A 24,613-nucleotide genomic window follows, 5' to 3' on the forward strand; every position below is an offset into this window, starting at 1 on the left:
GAAAAAGAACCTGTTCGATTGGGGGCTTTTCACTTCCCCTCGCCACTCGTAGGCCATTCCTCCGGCCCATACAAATGCACACAAACACACACGCGAACCAGCCGTGGTCATCCTCGTCGATTACGTAATCTAATCACTCGAGTGAAAACGCATTAACGAGTCGGCTTTTCCTATTTCCGGCCCATCCTTTCTTGTCACCTCGAGAGCGAGAGAGAGAGCGAGAGAGACGAAAGGAAGGAAAGAGTGACTCATTTGGGCGAAAGAGCGATAGGGAAGAGGCATCGTTAGGTCCGGTGGAAAGCAGTCCGGATGTGGCGTTTTCCCGCTCGTGGGGTGGTTTCGAACATTTTCTCAGCAAAAGCCCTTCCAGCCCTCCAAACGGGACCCAAGTACAAAACGGGAAAAGGGGTATTTGTTCGTCCATTTGCTGCGGGATTCTCATTCCCTCCGCACGAGATATCGTTTAGCGATAATCGTTAATTTGATGTACGAGTTGCCGCCATCTTGCCAAAATATGAAATACGGTGTGGATATTTCTACCGGCTGGCCGCAACGGATCGATTCTGTTGTTGAGCAGAAATCTATAACGAGAGACAAGCTTGCTGATAAAGAAAGAAAAATAAAGGAAACCGTGGTACAGCATTAACATTTTCCGTGCGATTGATATCAAATTGTTACCAGGAAGAAACCGAACACCACCGAGCTGCGTGTAGAAGGTCATCGACCTTCACACTGTACGAACAATTTATTTTACCAAAGTGGTGTCAAATGTATGCGAACGCTCACAGAAGTTCCCACAATCTTTGATGAGATGGAATCGATAGTTTCAATGCTACGACACGTTACGGAAAACTGTTCCAATCTGCACCATCAGAAACAACCTGTATGGCTAAATAAACGTATTAGAAAGAGTGTTCCTCCAATTTGAGGTTCGCTAGTTCTCATGTGCATTTTGAAGCGATACTATTAAAGTTGTATAAAAGGGTGACCAAATAGTAGATGTTTGATTACCTGTACATAATTTTAATCTTTTTTTCTAAGAAACAACAACTAAACGGACCAGCTTTTAAAATTGTAACTTATGTGCCTATTGCATTAATGTTGTAAACATTCAAAATAAATAGGCTGGCTAACGTAACATAACAAAAAAAACACACATTTTTGAACAACTGTACCTTTGAAACTCCCCACAAGGGTTTAATTTTCACATACTGCAAACTTCTACTTTCTACTTTATAGAAATGACGTTTTTTGTCTCACAATTTAAAAAAAAGGTAAAATTGATCTTTTATCTTGCTGTTTTATTTGTCATTATGAGGGTGTCAAGAAGAATGAGCAAATTAGAATCTGTGTCTTTAAAGTGGTGTTCTGGTTTACCGCCCATACTCCCATATCAGTCCCATTTCACTTTTCACACTTTTGAGTTAGCCCCATGACTAATGTTCATTTTCAATATATAGTTATTGAAACTTGAACAGTTTTGTAATGTAAAGTAATTAAAAAAAACAACAGATGAATATAATTCAACCTTTTTGTAAGGAAATAGACACTGTTAAAGTGCAAACATCCGTATGGAATGAAACCATCCGTATGGAAAACCCGAACATCAATGTTTTGACGTGCAAGGTAAACAAAGTATGCTATGGGATGGAACTGATATACTAGTACTTTTGCTTTCACCTTCGAAAGTACCCGCATATCGTGTTCCATATGGTTTATTTTCACCACTTTAGAATTGAAAACATTTATTTAATATGAACTTTCATTTCTCAACGAAATGTTTATGCTACAATACCAAAAATGTAATCAACCAATAAAAAATTTTATATCACTAATAATAACAAAACATATTCTTGTGTAAAATTTTTCAACCGCTATTTTCTCAAAATGATGATTTTTCAAATCGGACTCATATACGAGTATGGGCAGTTTAGACGATGTGGAATATTTTTCGACTTGAAGGTGCATTTTGAAACAACTTCCCTTATTGTTTGTTCCATTAAATCTACCTTTGCTCATAAATAAAAACTTGAATTCCGTATGATGATAAATGATGTTTTTTAGTATGTCTATGGTAAACTGATATTATATATTGGAACACTTTCCTCTACGCCTTTCTACATGCCTCGAAGCTTCCTGTTTGCATGCGATTAATCTGTCTTTTCTTTTTCTTTTGCGGTAAATTTCCATTGCACCTGGACCAGTGGGCCCGACTCGAAGTGCTGCTTCGGAGAGAGCAATGATTTCTTATCAATTTGCAACATCTTGAAGGAGGGTGCGGGTGAAAAGGGTTCGCGGCGAGAAGAAGAATGCTCGCCGATCTCATCTCGGCGATAAAGTAATCTGCCCTTGATGCCTGATAAGCCGATGCCGACGATGTTCGAAACCATCGAGACTCGGTACGGAGGGTTATGATTAGATTTGCCGGTGGAAAATGTTCATAGTTTCTCGAACTTTCTTGAATCGTCCCGCCTGTCGTGTGAAGGTGAGGGATGTTGGGGGATCAGGGAAATGTTCCTCTCGGAAAAATAGGACTGACTTCGTCCCGAAAATTTGCCGTGTCTATCGGAAAAAATAGAAAAGCTTTTCCGCAAGGCCATTGCTTGATTGAATTGTCATTAAAAAAGGTTGTGAAATGTGAAAGGTTTTAACTCATACCCGGTCAAGTCAAGCAAACGGCAAGCGCAAAAACGCAGGACACAAACAAAAATACACACACATAAAGTAACATACATTCACACAATAGCACATACATACACACATATAAGAAGCCACATTGTCGGCCAATGTCACCGCAATGACGAACGAAAATAAATGAACGGTCGCTCACTGGGCTGGTATCAAGGCGACCTCTCTCACCCTCCTTTCACCCTTGTGGTGGGTACGAGGGTTGGGGTGGGAAGAGTGGTACGCATCTTAAATTCCAACGCTTCAATACCCCCCTCCTTTACCCCATTTCACCCCTTTCCTTTGAATTGAATTCCTTCACCCTCTAACGCACATTAAAGCAAATGAACACATTTCGCGCGGGATTACGGTTGGAATTCTTGAAAATCGATATCCAATTAGATCAATTATCAATTCATCATCATTGAATCATCCCCAACCCGGTTGACGACTGGAGTAGGCTTCAGGTTCCACGCTTTTAATGGGAAGCACATTGCTTTCTATAGAGTTTGGTTAAAAGTTTCGTTAATGCCGTTACTTCGATATGCTACCCAAACCAATCAAAATAAATTGTGGATATAAACAGAATTTGTTTTTCAGAAGCACCATTTTCACTGAGAGCTACTCGTAGTGTGGGTGACGTTAAAGTAGGATTTAAAACACCAACCGACCACAAGCAGCCGTTGGCAGGCGAATGTGAAATTCATGCCAAGGGCTTCCCTGCGACCCGCTGTTGATGTAATTATACCTTTTATACCGTTGATATACAACCTCATGCCCATACACATGTACACATTCGTGGACGAGGGGGGGTTGAAATGTAATGGTCAATCGTAAATCAGTTTAATCGATTGAAACAAATGGTTTTTGGGTACCTACAACATATGGTACTCCGTTTTGCGCGATGGAAAATTACCTGGCCGATGCCGAGAGTTTGACGCTAGAAATAGCTGGCAAATGGACAAGGTTCGTTTGAAGGTCACTCCGATGTATGATTAATTTAATAGTTTATCAACAATTTACGCTGGTAAAGCGATGGACGAAAGGGTAAGTTAGTACGGCGAGTACAATATACTTACAGATTAGTAGAAAATAGTTTTTTAGTTCGTGTTCTGTCACAGCTGTGCTAAATTACATCATTTTATTTGCAAAAAATATTCCAAGTTCTACAACGTTCTCATAACTAAAAACAGGCTTAAGATCTTACACAAGGAAATGCAGGTTGCTTGAAAGAAATCGAAATATTTGTTATTTTTTTTAAATAAAATATAAACTCTATTCCGTTTTCCTTCAATATTATTTCATCTGTATTTGTTTAATGTACTCGATAAAATTCTGTTTCCACGAAAAGAAAGCGAGAAATAATCGTTTTGTTTTTGTTATTCAATAGTTTGCTGCAAAATCGCTTATTTTTAAAATTAATCATTGAACAGTGCATACACACAAAAGATTGGGCATGTTTCTTTTTATCTTCGTATATTTTTTATAAAATAGTAAGTGCATAGTTATAAAAGTTGGTTGACTTCAAATACCCAATTTTTAGTGATACAAATCTCCCATTATAATTTGAAACTTAATAAATTAACGAATAACAGTGTATCGTTTGCAAAAAACATGGAGTGTTTCAATCCTTGTTTATCCTATTTTGTAAAAGTGTATAAATTTCAAACACGCTATATGGCTAACATCAGCTCTGATAAATTTGTTCGTCTGACTTTAGATATTTTCTGGGACTTTGAAACGAACATGAGACTAAGACTATTTATTAAATACTGCTAACAGCTATGTAAATGTAAAAAGAAACAAAAACTAAAATGTTAACACCTCCGGTCATCAGACTTACAAATATTTTAAGTCAGCTTTATTGAGTCTTTCAAGCATTAAAACATAGTCTGCATGATAGTATTTTGAAAAACAGTGTTCGTTCCACTAGAAGCGATGAAAAAGTATGATGTTAAAAAGAAAGTCTACTTGGGCGTTACGTTACTTGTTAGGTTACATTAAAATATTAATAAACACAAAATGCAGTAAACATGTAGGATATGAAATATCTAAGAAACAAAATGAGTTAAAAAAGTCTAATATTTTGTTCATTTGAAATTTTGTACTACTTAAATCCGTGAACTAAATAAATCATATATTAGGCAGGAGTTTGGTTCCACAATACTTTTATCTGTTACATTCCTTCTCACTCTTGACTACATGACTTAAAAATCTCTTTTAAACATAAGGGTTGATTTGATAAGCAATTTTTTTTCATTGCACCTACCACTTGCCATTTTCAATATGTATTGATATTATGCCAATCTTGTTGCCGGATTTGAATATTTTTTTCCATTTACTTGAAGTAGTAATCATTGCTTCTCAAAGAACTCTTCGCTTGGGTGCCATAAAAGCGGGTCCACTGCTGAAGTGACTAAGTGACACACATTCCCTATAAAACGGCCAATGTCGTGTCGTTTGACCTCTTCCAGAGTGTTTTGCGTCGATGCGGAGAACGCAGCTTAAAGGCGCATAATAAATCGCCATCCACCCTCAATTGGTCCCCGATGGCACCTTAAGCCCAGAGCTGGCCGGCCAACTAATTGACAGCAGTATATGACACCTTTCCGTGCTGCACCAACAAACCACCACCACCAGCCCGTGACGTGACCTTTCGCGTCCCGACACCCTTCCCCGCATGGCTATCCGGAACGAACGGATCCCGGCCGCGCACTCCACGTGTCCCGTTTAACTTCTGTTATGATATGTTCCCTTTCGGTTGTGGACGGTGGACGAACCGGTGGGGAAAGGAGGAGAGCCTGGTGGTGCACTACGACGATGAAGGCTGTTTACGTATGCGTTATTTGGCATTGATCCACATTTTGCCACAACGAACCGCAATAGGGGGATTGAAAGAACGAAATAATAGTGAAAAAAAGAATAAACACATCACGCTGCACTTTTAGTGCAGTTGCTGCTGCATCGCGACGGCAATGATGCACAGAGTGTGCACACGATGCATCCCCCCTCTGTCGGCATGACGGGTCCTCATCCTTCTCACCCTTGCTCAATCATCCATCACATCGCATCACATCCATCCATCTATTCGTCCATCCTTGCGTGCGGCAGGAAACCGATACGGTAAAGATCTGAGCGAGATTTTACTGCCGATTTTTTGCTCCTCGTTTTTGCACGACAACGAAGGCGTTCCTCGTCGCCGGGGCCACCTTTAAGGTGTTTCCGGTTGGCATGTGATTAGGCTCTCCGTGCCTCTCGGCTGCGTCGAGACGGATCGGCACATAAGTGTCATTTGTATCACGACGAGAAGCTCTAGCCTTCGACACCTCGTTCACAGCTTAGGGTGGAAGGAGTTTCTTGTGATGACTGGTGTGGGGAGGGGCGTCGAGAAGGGTGTACCAGGCGACGGCAGCTGTTGTTTGGAGCAGCGCAAAACTAATCTCGCGCGAGGCCCCGGAGATCTGGCCTGCGAATTTGCAGCTGCCTGGTGTCGGTTAATTAAATTTGCAGAAACTAGTACAGTCGAACCTGCATGTAGTGAGTTCTCCTGTTGAAGGAGAACTTCACAAGTGTTTGCTAATTTTGAAGCTGCGGCAAACTTCCAGGAAACTTATTTCCATCAGTTTAATGCAAATAAGAAGTTATGGTGTGAAATTAAAATGATCACAATTAGACAATGTTATTATAATTTCAACATTAGCATGTCATTCTCTACCGAACAATAAGATACATTTTCAATGTCAATATTTTCGAATACAGCAAGAACATGAAAATGGTGACAGGTTTATTGTATACTGACAGAGTTTTAAAAGCTTTTTCATATCAAATCGTATACTTAAAGCACTACACACAGGAATTATTGGACATTTGAAACCATATTCCGTAATATTTAATTATAAGATGTCTTGTTTTCCCCTTTTCACATAAAAACATTCCGAAGAGTGTATTGTAAAATGTCGGAAAAATCAATTTCATTCCCATTCAATGACTAACAATGACTATCAAGCAATGACTAATCTTACTTTTAAAGAGTGTTTTCTCCACATTTCTATTTGTTTCCATGAAATAACAGTATTGCAAAGATTTGTTTTAAAAATATACAAAAACCAAGTAAATTTGATACTACGTTATAGAGGTTCGACTGTGCTTGCGTTGAACAGAAGGAAGCTGGAACAGGGTTGGCGGGATGGAACGGCCAAGCGTTGCCGAAGATGGCAATGAATCGCTGTTGCTGAAACTGCTGCTGCAAATATGTGTCCGTGTATTAGTGGGTGCGTCGTTTTGGTGGGTGAGTTATGGACTTCTCCGCACATCTCGTTCCGGTGCCTCCTCCTCCTTCGAAGAAACTGCGTTTGATTTGGGGCATGTTCAAGATCGTCTTAAAATTATCAACGGTTGGTTCACACTTTCAAGCTGGCATCGGCATCTGGAGCCTCCGGACGAAAGTTTATTGGCAACCATACTTTACCGGATAGTGACTGACACCAACCACTTCGTCTTTCTGTGTCGATTTTCAGTTGAAACGTTTTTGATTAATGATTTTTTGTTTTTTGGTTTTGTTCACAATTCGTCTGCTTTCAACTAACGCAACCATTGTTCTCAGCATTGTGACTTGTGTCGCCTGGTTTTCGAGATGGAAAAACTGGATTCGGGTCGCGTATGGAAAACGACAGAAACAGATACCGCGTCAAACTTGCAATCTAATGCTAATTTATCTGCCCTCAACTTCGCTCGCTTCGGGGAAAGGTCAAATAAGGTGGAGACCTCCTTCACCTCTTCGGGCTTTAAAAACACGGAGAGCGATGTTACGTGTGTGTATGTGAGTAAAACATTTGGCAAATCACTGTGATTACGTAAGTGGATTTAAAGTGCCTTCCTACAAAATGTGGCCGTAAAAAGCCAAGTTACGAAAACATCATTATGGACAAACCAAATAAAACAAAAACGAAATAAGAAAATCACATCGGGGTGGAAAATGCCACGGACGCTGTAAGGAACATTTGATTATGGTTGGAAAATGGTGCTTAAAATTCTTTTTAAAATTTTCTTAAATTAATTCTTTTAAAGCTTATGGTTTGCCATTCAATTTATTTTAATTGAAATATATAGACTTCGCTCACCTGTTGCAGTTCCCTTGGATATCGATTTTCAAAATACTTTTTAAAAGATAACCGATCAAGTATCAATAAATCGACGTCACCATTAGAGAACTTTGCCTAGAAAGACTGCATCCTGCCAGTGAGCCGGTACAACTTCATCCTTATCCGTCGTGTAAGCGCATCTGATACCGTCGGATACAAATTTATCTCATCAAACCGTTACCATAATTAGAATAATTCTCACCGCACCGCGGCGGGAGAGAAGAAAAATTGTCCAATCAACCGTCCAAGCTGGACAAAATCCTCCGAAGAACACACGAGATGAAGCAGAGCGAGCGGGATATATTGGCAAAATGATTAGAGCGAAAGAGAAGTGAAAAAAGAAACACATCCATCCCTAGCAAAGCTAGGCCCGGGAAGGGAAATTATATCGAATTAATGGCTCTCATTAGCGTCACGCCATGGCACGGCCAGGATTGCTGAACCGTGGAGAATTGGGTATCCCGTTTCGAGGAAAAAAGATGCCCAAAAACCTTTTCGCGTGACATAGCCTGGTCGGTTTCGTGATAGTATATCGCTGCTAATTACCTCGGATTTATGAAAGTTTTTGATATATAATTGATATTAATGCTGTAAGATCTAGTTTTTCGTATTAGTATCACTCTTGGGGGGTTCTTTGTAGCTTCTGTTTTAGTATGGAAGCTACAAACTAAGCACATTTGTTTATTTGAGACGGTCGGTGCTTTTTTCCTGAAGAACACTGTAGGGCAGTGACTAAGCGAACGAATGTGGATGCGCTTGCGCACTCATACGTACAGCATGTGACGCATCTTTTGCTCCAAAAGCAACTGAAGCGTAATTAATTTTTCATCATTTTTTCCATTTTCTTTCCCACCATCATCAAACCCTGGAGTAAGTGTGTGAACGCCGTTTCACAATTGTCCATCGACACTGGGTGGGTTTTATGGTGGTTAATAATAACTAGAGTGAAGTTGTTGAGTTTAACGAGAAAATCCCTCCCCCTCCCCCTCCCCGGGAACGTTTATCTCCTCCCATACACATGCGAGAAGAAGGCAAATGGGATTGTGTTAAAAGTTTTCCACCGACAATTTTCATCATCCTACAACCGGTTCAAAACCGGCGCAAGGACTCATCTTTCGAAAAACTTCTTCAACAACCGGCAGGGCTTGATCTGCTTTGGTTTGGGTTTTCCCTTCTCCGACGAGGAAACAAGTTGCCGGCAAGTTGCGTTTGAGTGGGGAAGTTTTCCCCGGAGATAAAAGAGAAAATCAAATGCGGTACCGTTAAAGATCGATATGAACTCATTTCGGACGAGCATCGGTAGAGTTCTCGCCCCGGCAAAATGTAAGAAAACGAATGTACGAAACTCGATCGAAGGAAGGTTCGCTTTTAAAGCGCTCGGTACTTCGGTTTTTTCCTGACTCATCAGCCTCGAGGGAGGGAAAAAAGGCCGCCCGGACACTTGCTGCCCTGCCAACGGACGCAATCAGCCCAACCCGGAAACGTACTCCCGATATCGGAAAAAAGGACCATACGAAATACAATGCCTTCTGGGAAACGAAAGGGTTTGCTGAAGACGCTTGATTATTAACCCCCAAGTTTCAGGAACTTTCCCGAAGAATCCGATTTCCCTAGGCCGGTCAATATACTTTTTGCCAGCCAAACCGCCTCGAGACGCGTGAGAACATTCTCGGGAGAATATGGTGTGAGAATGTCCCGCTCCTTCGGTTGCAAGCAGCGGCCCGCGGCGATTCGGGGAAGTAGTACGAGAAAAAGCTTCGCGTGCTTATGAAGCTTTCCGGAAAGCTCACGGAGAGCGGAGAGCCGGAGGCAGAGAGTCGCGCAAAGCTCTCTCGAAGGATACGTCCGAAGGTGGACGTTTTTATTGATCCTTCAACCGGGAGCCGGAAAAAAGGCGCATCGCATGAAATATTAAAAATGTGTGTCATCATTTTTAATGAATAGCGTTTCGTAGGCACATTTTCGAAGGAGAGAACTCATTCTTTTTTCGAATCTAAATGTTCCAAAAAAAATCGTTTAAAAATGCCTTCTTTGAAATGGAGGAAAACCTTTGAAGCTTAGTTTAATTTTCACCGCGCGAAAACCCCCCTCTTTATGGTCGCACTCAAATAGAAGAAGTACTTATCCTCACGTTCTCTTCAAGACGATTGCTTCCATGCATTTCGCAAAGCATCCTCACAAAATGAATGTGTTCGTTAACGCTTCTTTCGGTGCTTGCATTTGTTCGCCTGTACTTACTTTTCACCTTCAGCCCACACACGCACACCTCCTCCGAAAGGGGGTTGGTGGGTGGTAGAATAAAAATAAAACGAAACAACTACTGAATTGGCATCGGTTTTTAGCCGGAAGGGGTAGGAATGCCAGGAGACCGAAACCAGAAAGTGGAGCTACGAAGGAGCACTCATTAAAACAATATCAAATAACTGCTCTGTTTGTGTGAGAAAGGACATACATTTATATGTATTTGTATGGGAAGACGCGAATGTGGCTCCAACCGTCGTTTGGAGTGCGAAAGGAGGAGGAGGAGGTCAACATGTTGGGTACCGTTTTTGTCGCGTACGGGAAAATCGCATGTGTTGAACAAGTTACGAGCAGGAGGAGCAAAGCAAAGCAAGGATGTTACACCTCGTTCGCATGTTAAGCCCATGTTTAACATTAACAAAAAGGCCTTACCGTACTTTCAAATCTTTCGCCGTCCGAACGGAGGAAGGTTAGATTGCGGTGCAATATTATTTTGCAACGTTATGTTTTCAGAATGAGAATCTTTTACGCGTTTTATGGAACGCTTGAACCTTTCAGATGAGGTCCTAAACCGTGTAGTGTATGAAATTGCTTGTTACAGTTCCCTTTCCATAAATCGCTTTGACTGAACCTTCAGTAAACCATTTTTTGGATTTATTTCCAATCCATAAGCTAATGGTGGGTAAATAAACATGTTCAATCATGTTGACACAAATAATTAATCGCTCTTACTACATGCTTATGAATGTATGGGCATTCAACCAAACGCATTTTCGAAGTAAATGAATCGTTAAACTATCCATGTTGGTCCAGTTTACGCTCGATAAATTCAAACGCTTGAGCGGAAGCGTCTGAGCAGTTTGCGCCGAAATGTATGCCATCAGTTGTGCGTGTAACCAGAGTTCGGCAATCTGCAGAACGCAGGTCGGGTGAGTACATTTCTTACTGCGCAAGGGAAGACTAACGAAATCAACTAATTAATTACTTCTGTTTTAGTATCAGTTTCACACTGTAGCATAAATCTTCTTAAATATTTTTTTTCTTGTTATTAAAACTGAGCCATTAAATATAAAGTTACTAGTAATAAATATTAATGTTTGGTACAAGTTTACCCTTTTTTACCCTTTTTCATCAATAACGTGCAATTTTGTTTCGTAAACGTTCATCAACAAGTTAGGTCTTGGATATTCTGCTATGATTAAACGAACCCATAAATGAAACTATGTATATGTCGACCCCTGCTATTTACCGACTGATAATTTGTTCTACACACGAATGTCAAAAATGTATGCAACATGCGTCCTCAGAGGGGGAACTTTGTCAATCGGGGGAATTACAAGCCTCCCCGTACCGCGGGAATCCCCGAAACAAGCCAGGTAAGGTAACTGTCTTTAGAAGTAAAGATTAATCTTCCCCTCGATGGTTAGCCGTTCTTTGCTGGGATTTATCAATTGTCTTCTACCATGCGGTAACGTGGTGGTGGTGGTGCCGGTCCGGGAAGTTCGCGAAACACCCTCCGCGACCTTGCCCGACTCACCGCGAACTCGATCTTCCCGACCCCGGCTGTGTTCCGCGGGGTCGTACACCGCTTGATCGGTCGTTAGAACTCGTTTTTCCAAGCGGCTCGATCCGGTCTCGCGGATTGTCCCATGGCTGTGTGTGCGTGCACGTGTGGATGGGTTTTTCGGTGTTGCGTCAGTGGTTCACTCATCCGAAAACAAAACCTGATTTCACCTGGCACCGGGCAGGTTTAACACAACACGTAAAAAAGCCTTCGGCCAAAAAGCTGATGCCCGCCGCCTGATGCTACTACCACTGGTGCGCGGTCGCGGCCGCATGTCGTAGCCCGTTTCGCTTGATGGTGTGTAACCGCAGCAACCATGATCTCCATGTATCGCGCCCGCTTACTATCGATATCCGTGCGCGCGCGGTATCGTCATCACCTCGTCGGCCGGACCTCGAGACGCACAGACGCTTCACAGACGCAGCCTGCCGGAGAAGGGCATCCGATCCGGTCAGTGTCGATTCGGACGGCACAGGTAGCGGACTACAATCGCGGTTCGCACGCACGCGGCGAAATAAACGGCCGTGTAGAACTCTGCCGATTTTGTGCGTGAACTCTGCGATCGAGGCGGCATGGCTTTGTAGTACAGTTCATTCGATTGCCGAAGTTCGCATCTGGCAGTTCGAGCGTTGTGGCACGGAGACTCGGCGCTGTTCCTAAAGCAAAAGTATAAGCCGACCTACAAGCAAGTTGGACGGGATTTGCGCAAGTGGTTTAGGGTGTATTTTTGTCCCAGATTTTATCGCGTCTGTGTGTCAAATTGTGATAACACTTCTGTTCTAGTGATATTATTGAGGGCAACGAAAAGTGACAGTGTTCTGGCACCTCTTATCCAATACAAGAAATGGCCTCTCCAAGGACACTGTGTGCGCTATCGGTGTGGAGTGTCGGCGTCGCGGTCCTGCTGCTGGCGATCGTGCCCGATCGGACCGACGCCAACTTCATCACGTATGTCGACGATTCCGGGGAGAGCGTCACGGATGACTACGTGATCGATCCGCAGCATCGGCGGAAAAAAGTGAACCCGAAGGACTACAACGAAGCACTGGATCGGCTGATCGCGACGGCACTGAATCAAAGCACGCCGGCAGGCAATGACTCCGTGTCGTCGGAGCTTGCATCCAGCTCGGCGGAACAGAGTGTGGCCTGCATCGGAGACCGCAAGGTAGGCTAGCAGGCGAAGCAAAACACACACCAGAACCTCCCATGGCCAATGTCGAGCTTACGCAATGATCGTGGTGAGAGCAACCAGGATTGCCAAAGACCAGGCCTGTCTTTTTGTTTTGGGGCAAGAGGCTACCTTTTCGGAGCTTTTTTGTTAGCCAACCTTCACCCCGAACTGGGGGATCGTAACGAAACGCCCTGGTGAATGTCGTAGACGCTCGAATAGCATCATGTTTTGCCGTTTCGGTGCAACAACAGCTGTACGGTTAGTGGGGCGTCAACATATCCAGATTTACACAAGTGGCGCCCCTCGCGCGGTAGCTTCTTCAAAACAAAATAAGGAAATGTCATCAATTATCCAGCTGGAGTTGTCCAGTGTTTCTAAAATGTAAATTCCCATCCCCTAACTTCAGTGGTTCACCTTGATGAAGTGATTTCTTATGCCTGCACGGGGGCAAGTGATCATCGGTGGTGTGCTTGTGTGCGAATGCACTCACACGGAAAGTGCGAGACTCATTTAGCGTCCATCAGCACGAATCAGGACGACCGAAGCTGTTAATTGCATCGACCCCAGCTACCTGACAGGCTGGATGTGGATCTCTTTCTGTCTTTACTGCCGAAGCCCCCTCCGGGACACTTTAGTTTCTTTTCTTTTGTTTCATCACATCAGGTTAATAATGAGGCGGTATATGGCACTATGGCGAGTTGAAGTTATTAATGCTGTCCCAGCCGGGGCAATAGGTGCGTTGTATAACAGTCCTAATAGCACACGTCCGCCGTAACGGGCACACACGTGTGAGGTTTCCGGGCGAGCAAAACTAGATCCATGCCTGTGTTCTCCTTTCTACCCAGCCTGACAGGGCACAAAATGTTAAACGGCCAGTGTGCGAAGCTGTGTCGCCAGCAGGCTTATGACATGGGGCACTAATCTCCGGCTTGCCAATCGAGTTCCCTTTATTGCGGCCTATTCCTTTTGACGCGTTTGTCGCTGACTGCTCAGAACTTTCCTCCGCGGTGATCACTAAATATGGCCGTCATCGGTATAAGCGGTTCCCAATAAAACTGTTCCAGCCTAAAACTCTGCGAAAAGCTGGCGGGCTAATCGCTTGCAACATATGTAAATGGACGGTTTGTGTTAAGTCTGGCGAACGAAAGCGCCTCCACCGTTTTTGTTGTTGTTAATGTTGTTATTGGCGTCTCCCGCCGATGCCGTTTTTGCTACATTCTATTTCCATTCCGATGAATTATGCATACCGAACGTCATATCAACGCCAGTATCACTGACCTTGGTGGCTTAGAGATATGGAACGAGGAAGCGATCGAACCACAATCCCACAACGCAGCCTAGATTTGAACGACTCAAGCGCCCACCAGTTGCAGTGATCAACGAAAGGGTAAACGGCAATCCCGTTCTGATGATCAAGCTAGATATAAAATGTTTATCAAGTTTAATATCAATAGCCTACAGTACTTGTTGCACCTGCGATACAATCTTACCCGTGCGTGAGCTGCATCGGATGGTGCGGCAGGATTTCTTCACCTTCGTAACGCTCACGAAGGACATTACTTTCTACCGCTCGCCTGCATGCCTCGGTGCCATGTGGCATTCGCACAGTAGGAGGTTAAAAATTGCCAAAGTTAACGTGTCCGTTGGCTTCTCTTCCACCCCGGTCTTACCGCGTACCGTGTACCGATGCACCGGAAAACACAATACCGATCCAACGTTGCACATCTGAATTCCGCATGGACGTCGGAAACTTGATCATGAAACCGAACTGGAATCGTTTCGCCTTCGCGTTAAAACGCAACGCTTGAATGCAGTCGTATCGCGGATCGGATGTGCGAAGGTGCACGATTTGTTTTATGTGCTCAACCTTCCAACCAAGACCGGTTAGGGAAATGTTAAAGTTACCTCCGTCTGGAAACTCGGTGGGGAATCGGATTCCTTTAAAAAGGTTCGTAAGTGTACCAAAAATTTGCCAATCGACCAACAATTTTCGACGAAAACCAAAATGAAGCCCACGAAACCGGACGAATCATGTCCGAGAGGAGTTTTATTTATGGCCAAACTGGTTCCCGATGCGATCATTTATTTTGTGCCAGCGAGCCTTCGCTGGGATCGCGCTGGAAAAACCTTGCCACCAACTCTGCTGGCACTCTGCAGTGATTGATATTAATCGTTCTGGGAGGAAATCGTATCGAAGGCATCTTTGGACTTTCAAAGTAAAAATTACCCTAAATCCAATGAAAGACACTTTCTTCGCTGCCGAACGATTTCTTTTTTTGTCAGAACTGGCTACGAAGTAGGCTAAAGAACGGGTATGCAAATATAATCTTTTTAAAAATTAGCATAACTTATGGCAGCTTCCAGATGGAGACATGGCTTTCAGACAGAGTATCATTTCGGAACATTTTTCTATTGCACCGAAGTAAACGTTTGGGAAGGCAATATGTGTCTAGAAGTCTCGCCAAATTGATTATGAAATCGCCTTTCAGAAGATAGAAAAACAGAAAACCTAAATGTTTACCTTTTTTCCTTACGATAATAAATAATTGTAATCGAAGAAAGATTTAACCAGTGACAGGATAATCATTAATTTGACTATGTTTCACGTTTCTTCCTCATCAATAATCACTCCCCCGGGGATGTAGCCGCTACAGATCCACACCCTGGACAAGCTGACCGTGCGCAAGTGCTGCCCCAAGGGCCAGTCGTTCCATCGTCTAAGCATAACCACCTGTCACCCGATAGATCTGTACGAGCACATGAGCCGCTTCTCGTTGCTAGCCCGCCAGCTGGACTATTACGGGCCGGGATGTCACGAGTACGGCAGATATCTGCGCTACAACACGACGATCGACAAGAAGTGCGTCGGACAGCGGTAGGTGCCAGGCGGTGATCGAAGTGACATAAACAAACAAAACTAATGACTGGAACTGTTCGCTCTCCGGTTTCCCCCAACAGGTTGATATTCAACGATCGCGGCACACAGATGATGCTCATCCAGAACGGATCGTTGCTGGTGACGCGAGGCGATCGGTTCGAGTTCTACGATGACTTTTGCGTGGAGGAATCGGGCAACATGGTGCTGGCGGCGCACATCTGCGAATCGCCGACGGCCGAGACGGATCTGTTCTCCGGATGGTTGGGCACGGTGATGATTGTCCTGGCGCTGATCGCATCGGTTATCACCGTGCTGGCGTACATCTTCGATCGTACCCTACCGCATCGGTACGGGCCTCTGATAGGGAGCCATGCGGGATTCCTTGCGCTTGCCATTCTGTTCGAGCTTCTTTTCGACACTATCCACGAAGGTAGGAGGAAAAGAAGTTGAAGTCGATTTGACGGCGATAATGACACGGTGTTTCCTTCCCGTTCATTCCAGAACAATACCGCCCGATCGTGGAAGTCCTGGTGGAGATTTCATACGCCCTCTTCGTGCTCTTCAGCTCGATACTGTTCTTTTCGTCCGCCACCGGAACGACCAGCATTAACTATCGACTGCTGCTGGTGGCGGTGTTCTTCATCTCCTCCTGCTCGCTGATCGCCATGGCACTGACATTCTACTCCGAAAGCGTCCTATTTCTGACGGTCTTGGCCAGTTTGACGATCACGTTGACCATCAGTGCGGCTAACATCTACACCTCCTTCGGACGCAACCATCTTGGGTTCAATAGCAGCGAGAATCCGTTCGAAATGATCAACGAAGGCAGCACGGCCAAGCGAATGGACCAACGAAAGGAGCTGTACGTATAGTGGTACTCGCGTATCTCCCAAGGATCAACTGACATTAATCGCCTGTGTCTTTTCTTCCAGCACGATCGTTTCCACGTTCGCCTGTGCCACCCAGATCATCGTGTGGATACCGTACTCGATGAACAAGTATACGCTGCTCTCCGTCCTCGCCTGGAATGCCATCATCATTTTCGTCGTGTTTGTTGGCCTGAGGCGTCGTTCGATCGGCCTGTGCAACGTTGGCCAGCGGCTGAAGGCCCAAAATCCCGGAACTCCGTACGCCGAGCATCAGATGCCGCGAGATACGCAAACGGTCCTACCTTCGGGGTACGCGGATGACGATGCGGACGAGCTGCGGGTGGTATGAAAGGACGTACCACTTGCGTGCCCCTGATCCGTACTTAGAAGAGATTATTCTTAGGCACCTCCATAATTCGACTTTATTTCATTAAAACTAGCATATAGCGGCATTGTACATAAGACGAGGACGCTGGGAGTTGATTATAGTTTGTTTCGGGTAGCGGAATAGTAAAAATTGTAACTCACGGCCTCACTAGGAGTCAGCATCGCACAACTTTCACGAAACCGAGTCACCACTTCGCGCAGGCTGCAGCAGCCCCGGGGACATTTTATTTTGCGAAGAAAATATAAAATAAATCAATAAAACAAACAAAAGCCAACGCGACCACGGACTGTGGGTTTTGTTTTTTGGTTTTATTTGCAGAATTAGTGTTCCCGAGAAGAAGCGAAACAAACTTACCAGCCGGCTCAAACCTGGGCGAGAACCGGTTTCCGGGCCGCGACCGAATCGCGGCAGTTTCGAGCGGTTCGAATCGGGCCGGCTGGTGGCCTTGAAGATGCTTTAGGGTAGCGACTTTTGTGGCGATGCCTTCTTTCTTTCGCGAAGCTCTCGATTTTCTGCAGCTGACCGAGGTCGCAAAATGTTTTACAGCGTTTTCGGTTCCATACGAGGTTCGCTCGGTGGCCTGGTTTTTGGCGATGAGATTGCGAATTCAACCCAGACGGGGGTCATGTAACAAAATTGGCAACAGCAGTGTCAGCGCAGCCGAAGGTGAGGCTTTTAAGACGACTTCCTTTTGGCTTATGTTTTGTGAATGTTTTTCTGCATTAGCATGAGCATTTTTATGAGAAGAAAATAAGAAAAAGTTCTTTATTTACCATTGTAACAAGTTGCGTTATATTCTTTATTTATACATGAGTGCTTTTTTGACTGTTTTTACAATTTACTTGCAGAAGTGAATGCTGTCAGCAGAGGGTGATTTAGGGCACTACAAGAGGTAACCAATGGTGGTCATTTCCAGCGACAGGAGAAAGACATGTACACGTAAGTACCAAAAATGGATAAGTTTGGGCGAACAACGGGAATAGCAATGTGAAACAGCTCCCACAGGGGGAATTAAAAGAAAAACATTAAACAAAACCCATGGAAAAGAAACTTTGTAGTACAATCCTGTACGCAGGCGTTAACAAACAACAAAAAAAGGTAGTGCAATTAAACTATCCCATGCACATTCACCCTGAGGGGAAAATACCCAACCCACCGCGGTGGGGTAGTTGGATTTTCCAGCAGTTATAAAAACATCCCCATGCGATCGGGTACATAAAGCGATAAGACGTCCTTGGGTGAAGAAAGGTATTGCTGGAAACCTGTTGGCGAGCGAAGGGGTTTTTTTCAACTGGTGACGCATCCTCGAATGGGAAAATATGTTCAGTGAGCTGTTGGAGCAGGGTTAAAGTAGTTTGATTGGTGAGAGATTACTTTAAACTGATTTTGGTCGACTAATTGTGATGAATAATTTCAAACATTTTGAAACACGTTTTACTTCAAGCTGATATCACATGTTTCACTTTAAGATCAATATTTTAATTCACAGAATCCAAGAGCCTTGAGCATGATTAATAAACTTTTTGTTTATGAGTAATTATTTAAATTTTATTTTTTTTTTCCCAATTGTTCTGTTGAATCAATCGCAACAAAAATTCAATTCATTCATAATAAAAAGGTATAGAGTTAGTAATATGATTAACTGAGAATTTTTTATTTTGGGTAAAGTTGTGCAATGTGATGCAATAAAATGTAATACATTTTTATATAAAAAAATTATAGAACATTTAAATGGTCAAAAAAATACCAGCATCAACTGATGTTCCTTCCTCCGTATAACTTCGCATCCGTTGTTAAGTGTCACATTTCAAGAAGAAGATCAAAGAAAGAGACGTTTAAAAAACACTGCTCATTTATGCATGGCATGCTCCGACGAGCTGCACCCATCTGCGTACAGCTCGAATGATCATAGCGATCTGCCTTCCGACAACAACAGAACAATAAAACAAAAATCTACCGGAAAAGGAAGTGTGCTCAACGCTCCCGCGCATGACTCCCGGAACGAAGTTATATCGTTTTTAAACCCTTAAAGGAATAGTGTTGGTTTTTTTTTATTGCTTGAAACGTTTCACTTACTTATTTCGTACCGACTGTTGACAGATAATATTGAGAAGATCGAAGACATCGAAGTAAACTACAGAAAGAAAGGTAAGTAAAATAACCGAAATTGATAAATTTACTTCAATGAAATAACAGAAATAATCAATTGTGCGAATAAATTCCAATTTTAATAAAATTACGAATTACGACGATGACAAGCTCAAAATCGATGGCCGCTCCTTCAAACAACTACCTTAAGGCCGTAATATGGCACTTGCTTTGTATCCAAAGAAAAATAATAAAAAACATTTGGGATTCCATTTAAAGAGAGAATAAAAACAGACTGCGCTCACAAATAGTTAGTCACAAATCAACTGTTTCTTTAAGGCGTGGCCACTGTGGTTTTGTTGACCATCATCGTAGCACTATTGTCGCCATTGCAATTTGCTTATTGGTCATCATAGTTTTGCTTTGGAAAAGTTGCTCAGTTGGAAAGAACTATAAAAATGGGGTAAAAGCTGTTGATATAATTAAAATTTTTTCATAAGATTTTCATAAACCGAGATTATTTATTGCCTTTGATTATTATCATTTCATCATACAGAATCATTTATTCCGTCACAGGCTGTCAAGGGTTGAAAATAAATCTCCAAAAAAGGGTAAACCTTTCGATATGTTTACGCTATGTTTGCTTGCGTAACCCAACATATTGGGCTATTAGGTTGGGCCGGGCTGGAGGAGTGTGTAGTTGTGCGATAAAGGGTTTTGTGTTTCGGCTGCATTTCTGTTTGGCAAACTCGTATCGAAAAGCGTTGTTCTTCGGAGCACGGTAAGATTCCGGCGTTTCGGTAAGATTAGATAAAGCTTATCATTCGCCGCAGGTTACCACGCAGGCGAGGGTGAATCCTAGTAGCAGCAGGGTGGATAGTATTGTTTCGTCTTCAACCCGGGGCGCCACACGGCGATCGCGACCATGATCGCATTTTGGTTGGGTTTTTGTTTTTTTCTAGACCACTCTGAGACCGGTTCGGAAATCCAATACCGTCATTTGGCTTTGGCGCGACCGGATCGTGAATAAATTAGCTATTGCTCGAACTGCCTGGTCACAATCGAGCTCAAGTTGTGTGTGGCCACAGTAGTGCCCGATCGCGCACATGGTCGCCGTCTGTCGTGGTGTGTGGAGTTGCGCGCGCGTTTCCAGCTTCAAAAGAGAGCTCCAACTCACCCCCCGAGAGGGTGCGAGCTTTTCGGAGTTTTTGTAGCATCCCCGTGTTGTTCGGTAGAATAGTCCACCCTTCTCTGGAGTGTGTGTATGTGTGTAAGTGTGGTTTAATCTGTAAAACGGCACAGAGGCGTGCATCAACCGCAGTGCAGCCCCGAGGGCTTAGTAGCTAAGTGACGCTCTGCGGGGGTTTGCAAGTGTGTCTCACTCTCGTTCTCAATGTCTGTGGTTCTCTCCATTGTCATAGCAAAACGACCACCAGTGCAAAGGGTGGATTCGACTCCGCAGGCTAGTGCTCAAACTTCCGAGCTCGATCATCAGGCTCCAATTGCCGATCAACACCCGTGGTTCGATGGTGCCTCGTATCATTAGTCGCTCGATACGCGCCGTTTCATCGTTTAAGGTGTGGCCTACGGGTTAACACAATTCGTCTGCCGACGGCGGACACGAAAACAAGGGTGCGAAAAGACGGAAAAGTGAAACGATAGGCCGGACGAACCCCGGTTGGTGCGTTATGCAAGCTACCTGGACGGTATCCGGGTGTTGCTCCAGTTCCCGCAAGTAAAACAAACACGGTCCGTCCTCGGCCGGGCACGGGTGCGAGCAGGTAAGGAAGGGTCAATTGGAAGTGCGTGCCATGACGTTAAGTCCGTGCGCGTTTGCGGAAAGTGACTTGGTCCAAAAATATCTCCCCAAAGCTTGGAGAGTTTAAATCGTGACTGATAAATTTAATACAGCAAGATATCGTCCTTCCTAGACGGTTATCTTCCCGGTTGGTTCGAATCGGTGTCAGTAGTGTTTGTGCTAAGGTGAAGAATCGACGATCGACAAAGCCCTCCAGGGACCGGCACAATCCACCCCACGGAGATGCCATGTGGACGTGACGTGCAGGCGTGATGAATCAGTGCTACCGGTAACCGGTTCGCTCGTACCGCGTTCGTGGTGGTGAATTAATAGCACGCTTCGCCGAGCACCCAAGAGCTGCGTAAGACACCTCGAGCACGAGCTCGTCGACGTCGGAGGTTGCATTTGTGCTGCGGCGGCCGTCAGACACACGGCCATATAACCGGAGGGTTCTTGTTGCTTTCTGGAGTGTGCGCGCGTGACAAATCCGGTTGCGCCATGCGGCTACAAGTGGGATACCGTCGCCGATGGCTGTTGGCGCTGGTGGTGCTACTGGTATCGCTAGCGGACGGGAGCTTGGCCACGATAGATAACGCTACCGGCGCGATACGCGAGAACTCGCTGCCAATCCCGGGTGACGTGCTGTCAAGTGTCGCTCCATCGAACAGTGCAGAAGTTGATCAATCAACTACTACCGAGGTGCCTCCGGTGAGCGCGGATACTACGACCAACGCACGGCCTATTACGACTCCTTCCACAACGACGGAGGAGACCACGAGCACCAATGCGGCACAAGTGGTTAGCACAACGCGTGTGCCGACAACAACGACCTCGACAACGCCTCCAGTCCCCAGCACGACGAGTGTAAAAACAACAAGCGTCGCCTCTGTTACCACCGGGCGAAGTTCCACCGGGGACGCCGGCAACGATGATGACGCACTGCCCTCGAATTGCTCGGAATTCAACGTAAGTAGAGTAGTACGTTTTACATGCCATCGCCGTGACTTGGCGTGGTTGTGATATGGTGGCGTCAATGACACCGATAAGGATGGGAATTCGTGGATATTCACAAAGGTGCATCATTCTTAAAAATGGCGCATGAGCAATTGGGCGATATTGGTTCGTACCTATCCTGAAGTTCTGCTACCGGGGGTCACCATCTCATAATTGCCATTTAATGACCGACGTCAAATTGTCTCGACGTTTGGCCATCGAAAGAAATGGAGTGAAAAAAAATCTATCCCAGACGGACGCAGTGACATTAGTCTCGTCACACACCTATATCTAGTCATTCTGTCGTCATCGTTTCACGACGACCATGAAGGAAGCAACCAGTCCGCCAAACTGTACGGTCGAACTCTTTTACGATGACGTTCGCCCGGAAATGGACGAAGAAACGAAGGGTGATAATTTGATATGCAAATCATCATCGTCGCATTGGGAGTTGGGTCCACTGGAGTCGTAATAACTACACACATTTGTGTAGGACGTGGACGTTCCGGAGGAATTTAAAACGTATTGAGCTAATGGGTCGTGAAAGATTTGAAACCAGGAACATTCATTGGAACACAGGACGGGTGCGATGTTGACGTCGTCCCTTTATTCCACTGAGTGTATCCAAATTGTGGAATGTCCCCCGGCAATTAGCATAATTTATTCTCATGCTGAAAGAATCATGGGCATAACGAATTCATCTTCGGCCGGTTTAAAAAGATGTGAATCGAACGATTTATTGGAAAGAGTTGACGGAAACGGATGTGTCTTGTTCCATTCGCAGGTGTCCTCCATCCGGCTGGTGTACAATGAAAAGGCACACATTCGCAAATGTTGCCCCAAGGGGCAGATGATAAAGCCAAGCAGTAACGAGTGCGTCCCGGGAAACCTGGAGCTGAAGATCGAGGCGATCGACGCATACTTCTACGGCAACAACGAGTGCATTGAGATGGGCGAGGAAGAAATCACCCTGGAGGTCCAAGGGGACCAGGACCAGTGTAGGGATGAGATCGCTCTGGTGTACAGTGCTGACCAGGGCGATTCAATGTACGTGCTGCAGAATGGATCCTTGCTGGTGCTGGAAAGCGGATCGACCGTGTCCGTGTTCGATGCCTACTGTGTGGAGATGACCAGCGACGCCGACAATATGCTGCTGGCGAAGGTGTGCCTGCCAAAGTCGGGGTGGCCCCGGTGGCTCATCATAGTCGGTATCACCCTGGCAACGGTGACGCTGCTGTTCGCCGCTCTTTGCTACTCGTTCGTGCCGAAGCTGAACACCACGTTCGGGTATCTTATCGCGGCCCATGCGGGCACGTTTGCGATCGGGACCATATTTTTAGGCCTTGCACGATGTGGTGTCGGTTGCATCAGTTCTGGCGGCATAGGTAAGAGTAATTTTCCGGCCCTGACTTGGAAGCTCGGAAATAACCTTCCTAATGGCTTTTCCCTTTTTCTGCTTTTAGGCGTGATGGAAATGTTTGCCAACGGACTGCTCGGAACTTCGGTCTTCATATTCTTCCTTATGAACGTCTTCAATATGATGTACGTGAGCTATTACATACCGAATGGGCTGGAGTACGATAACAAGAACAAGCGTGAGATGTACGCGTTTCTAGCGGTGCTCTATACCATCACCTTGATACCACTGTTCCTGTTGCCTAAGGGTGAGTTACTTAGGGTCCATATATTGGTTTTTTTTTTACTAAACTAACCTATCATTACCTGATTCTCCAACGCAGGTGCCCTGATATGCATGGTGTTTATATACTTTGGCGCCATCGTTGTATCGCACGTCCTAGCCTATTACTTCGCAGGAAGGCTTTCCTCGGGCAGCTATCGAAGCATAGTTGATACGAACGGGGGGCAAACAAAGATCGATCAGGAACGATTGAAATACATCAACCAACAGTAAGTTCATACCCGGTCCATAACAGTTCTAGAGTATCGTTACTAATCGCTCCTCCGTTCTCTTTATCGGTACAGGAAGAAACTCTGCCTCATGGAGACCGTTTTCTCGCTGCTGTGCTGGATTTTTTTCGCAGCACTTACACTACAATTCGGTACGTCGGCAGTGGCCAAAGTATTCATCGTGTACAGTGTCGCCCTGCAGGGCATGTTCATCGGACTGGTGTATACGACCGGCCGGCAACGTTGGACAATCATACGCGAGTGCTGGAGCAACTCGGGATCGTTGAACTTGCGTGATGCGGAGAATGGCACAGAAATGAAAACGCTACAGCGAAAGATGCTGCATACCGTGAAGAACGGAGATGCATACGAGTAGTGCTACTGCTGATCCGGAGATACTCGTTAACCCGGGCACCCAAGAGCGCCATATGCTACGAACTGTGATGAACGACGTGACGGGACTGTAGAATCGCATTTGCACGCTAGAGACCGCTGCGGTCCGTTTGCCAACGACTGAGCTCCTCCCGCGCACTGGTCGATTCAATTCAAGTCAGGATTATGAGTGAACAAAGTCTAGTGTCGGTTAGAAACTATATAGTAACTAAACGCTGTCGAGTCCGTGATTACCAAATGTTTACACAACGCTTCAGGAAACCAGAACAGAGGAAAATACCTCACGAAATAGCAGTTTACCGCGCGATCGAGAGTATGTTTAGGGTATTCATGTGCCAAACTGGACAGGTTTTAACGATCACTGGGTTCCAAAAGCTGGACCAGCCGTTTCGAGATCAAAACTATTCAAAACCAATGTATTCGAATGTAGGCAATAGCTTTAGTTTGTGCTAGCGTGTTAATTAAGATATAAATAGGAAAACTCACTGGCGAAATAATTGAGATTCACGAAATG

General features: G+C 44.7%; 2 protein-coding genes across 2 annotated transcripts; both read left to right on the forward strand.

Moving 5' to 3' along the window:
* Nucleotides 1–12,457: 12,457 nt before the first annotated feature.
* LOC131258807 (uncharacterized) lies at nucleotides 12,458–17,178 on the forward strand. Its single transcript, XM_058260189.1, has 5 exons — nucleotides 12,458–12,778; nucleotides 15,430–15,659; nucleotides 15,743–16,092; nucleotides 16,164–16,524; nucleotides 16,595–17,178. The coding sequence occupies exons 1-5, from the start codon at nucleotides 12,458–12,460 to the stop codon at nucleotides 16,878–16,880; spliced, it is 1,548 nt and encodes a 515-aa protein (XP_058116172.1). The 3' UTR covers nucleotides 16,881–17,178.
* Nucleotides 17,179–21,303: 4,125 nt separating this feature from the next.
* On the forward strand, nucleotides 21,304–24,082 carry LOC131267342 (probable G-protein coupled receptor Mth-like 14). The gene is made up of 5 exons (XM_058270201.1): nucleotides 21,304–21,771; nucleotides 22,583–23,183; nucleotides 23,262–23,462; nucleotides 23,538–23,706; nucleotides 23,782–24,082. The coding sequence occupies exons 1-5, from the start codon at nucleotides 21,304–21,306 to the stop codon at nucleotides 24,080–24,082; spliced, it is 1,740 nt and encodes a 579-aa protein (XP_058126184.1).
* Nucleotides 24,083–24,613: the final 531 nt, after the last annotated feature.

This window comes from Anopheles coustani, chromosome 3, assembly GCF_943734705.1.
Source record: "Anopheles coustani chromosome 3, idAnoCousDA_361_x.2, whole genome shotgun sequence".
Lineage (NCBI taxonomy): Eukaryota > Metazoa > Arthropoda > Insecta > Diptera > Culicidae > Anopheles > Anopheles coustani.

Excerpts from the sequence above, each read along its gene's own strand:
- LOC131258807 (XM_058260189.1), top strand. The coding sequence starts at position 12,458 with ATGGCCTCTCCAAGGACACTGTGTGCGCTATCGGTGTGGAGTGTCGGC. Across the intron at positions 12,779-15,429 it reads CCTGCATCGGAGACCGCAAG|CCGCTACAGATCCACACCCT; the intron begins GTAGGCTAGCAG and ends CCGGGGATGTAG. Across the intron at positions 15,660-15,742 it reads AAGAAGTGCGTCGGACAGCG|GTTGATATTCAACGATCGCG; the intron begins GTAGGTGCCAGG and ends TTCCCCCAACAG.
- LOC131267342 (XM_058270201.1), top strand. The coding sequence starts at position 21,304 with ATGCGGCTACAAGTGGGATACCGTCGCCGATGGCTGTTGGCGCTGGTG. Across the intron at positions 23,184-23,261 it reads CATCAGTTCTGGCGGCATAG|GCGTGATGGAAATGTTTGCC; the intron begins GTAAGAGTAATT and ends TTCTGCTTTTAG. Across the intron at positions 23,463-23,537 it reads ACTGTTCCTGTTGCCTAAGG|GTGCCCTGATATGCATGGTG; the intron begins GTGAGTTACTTA and ends TCTCCAACGCAG.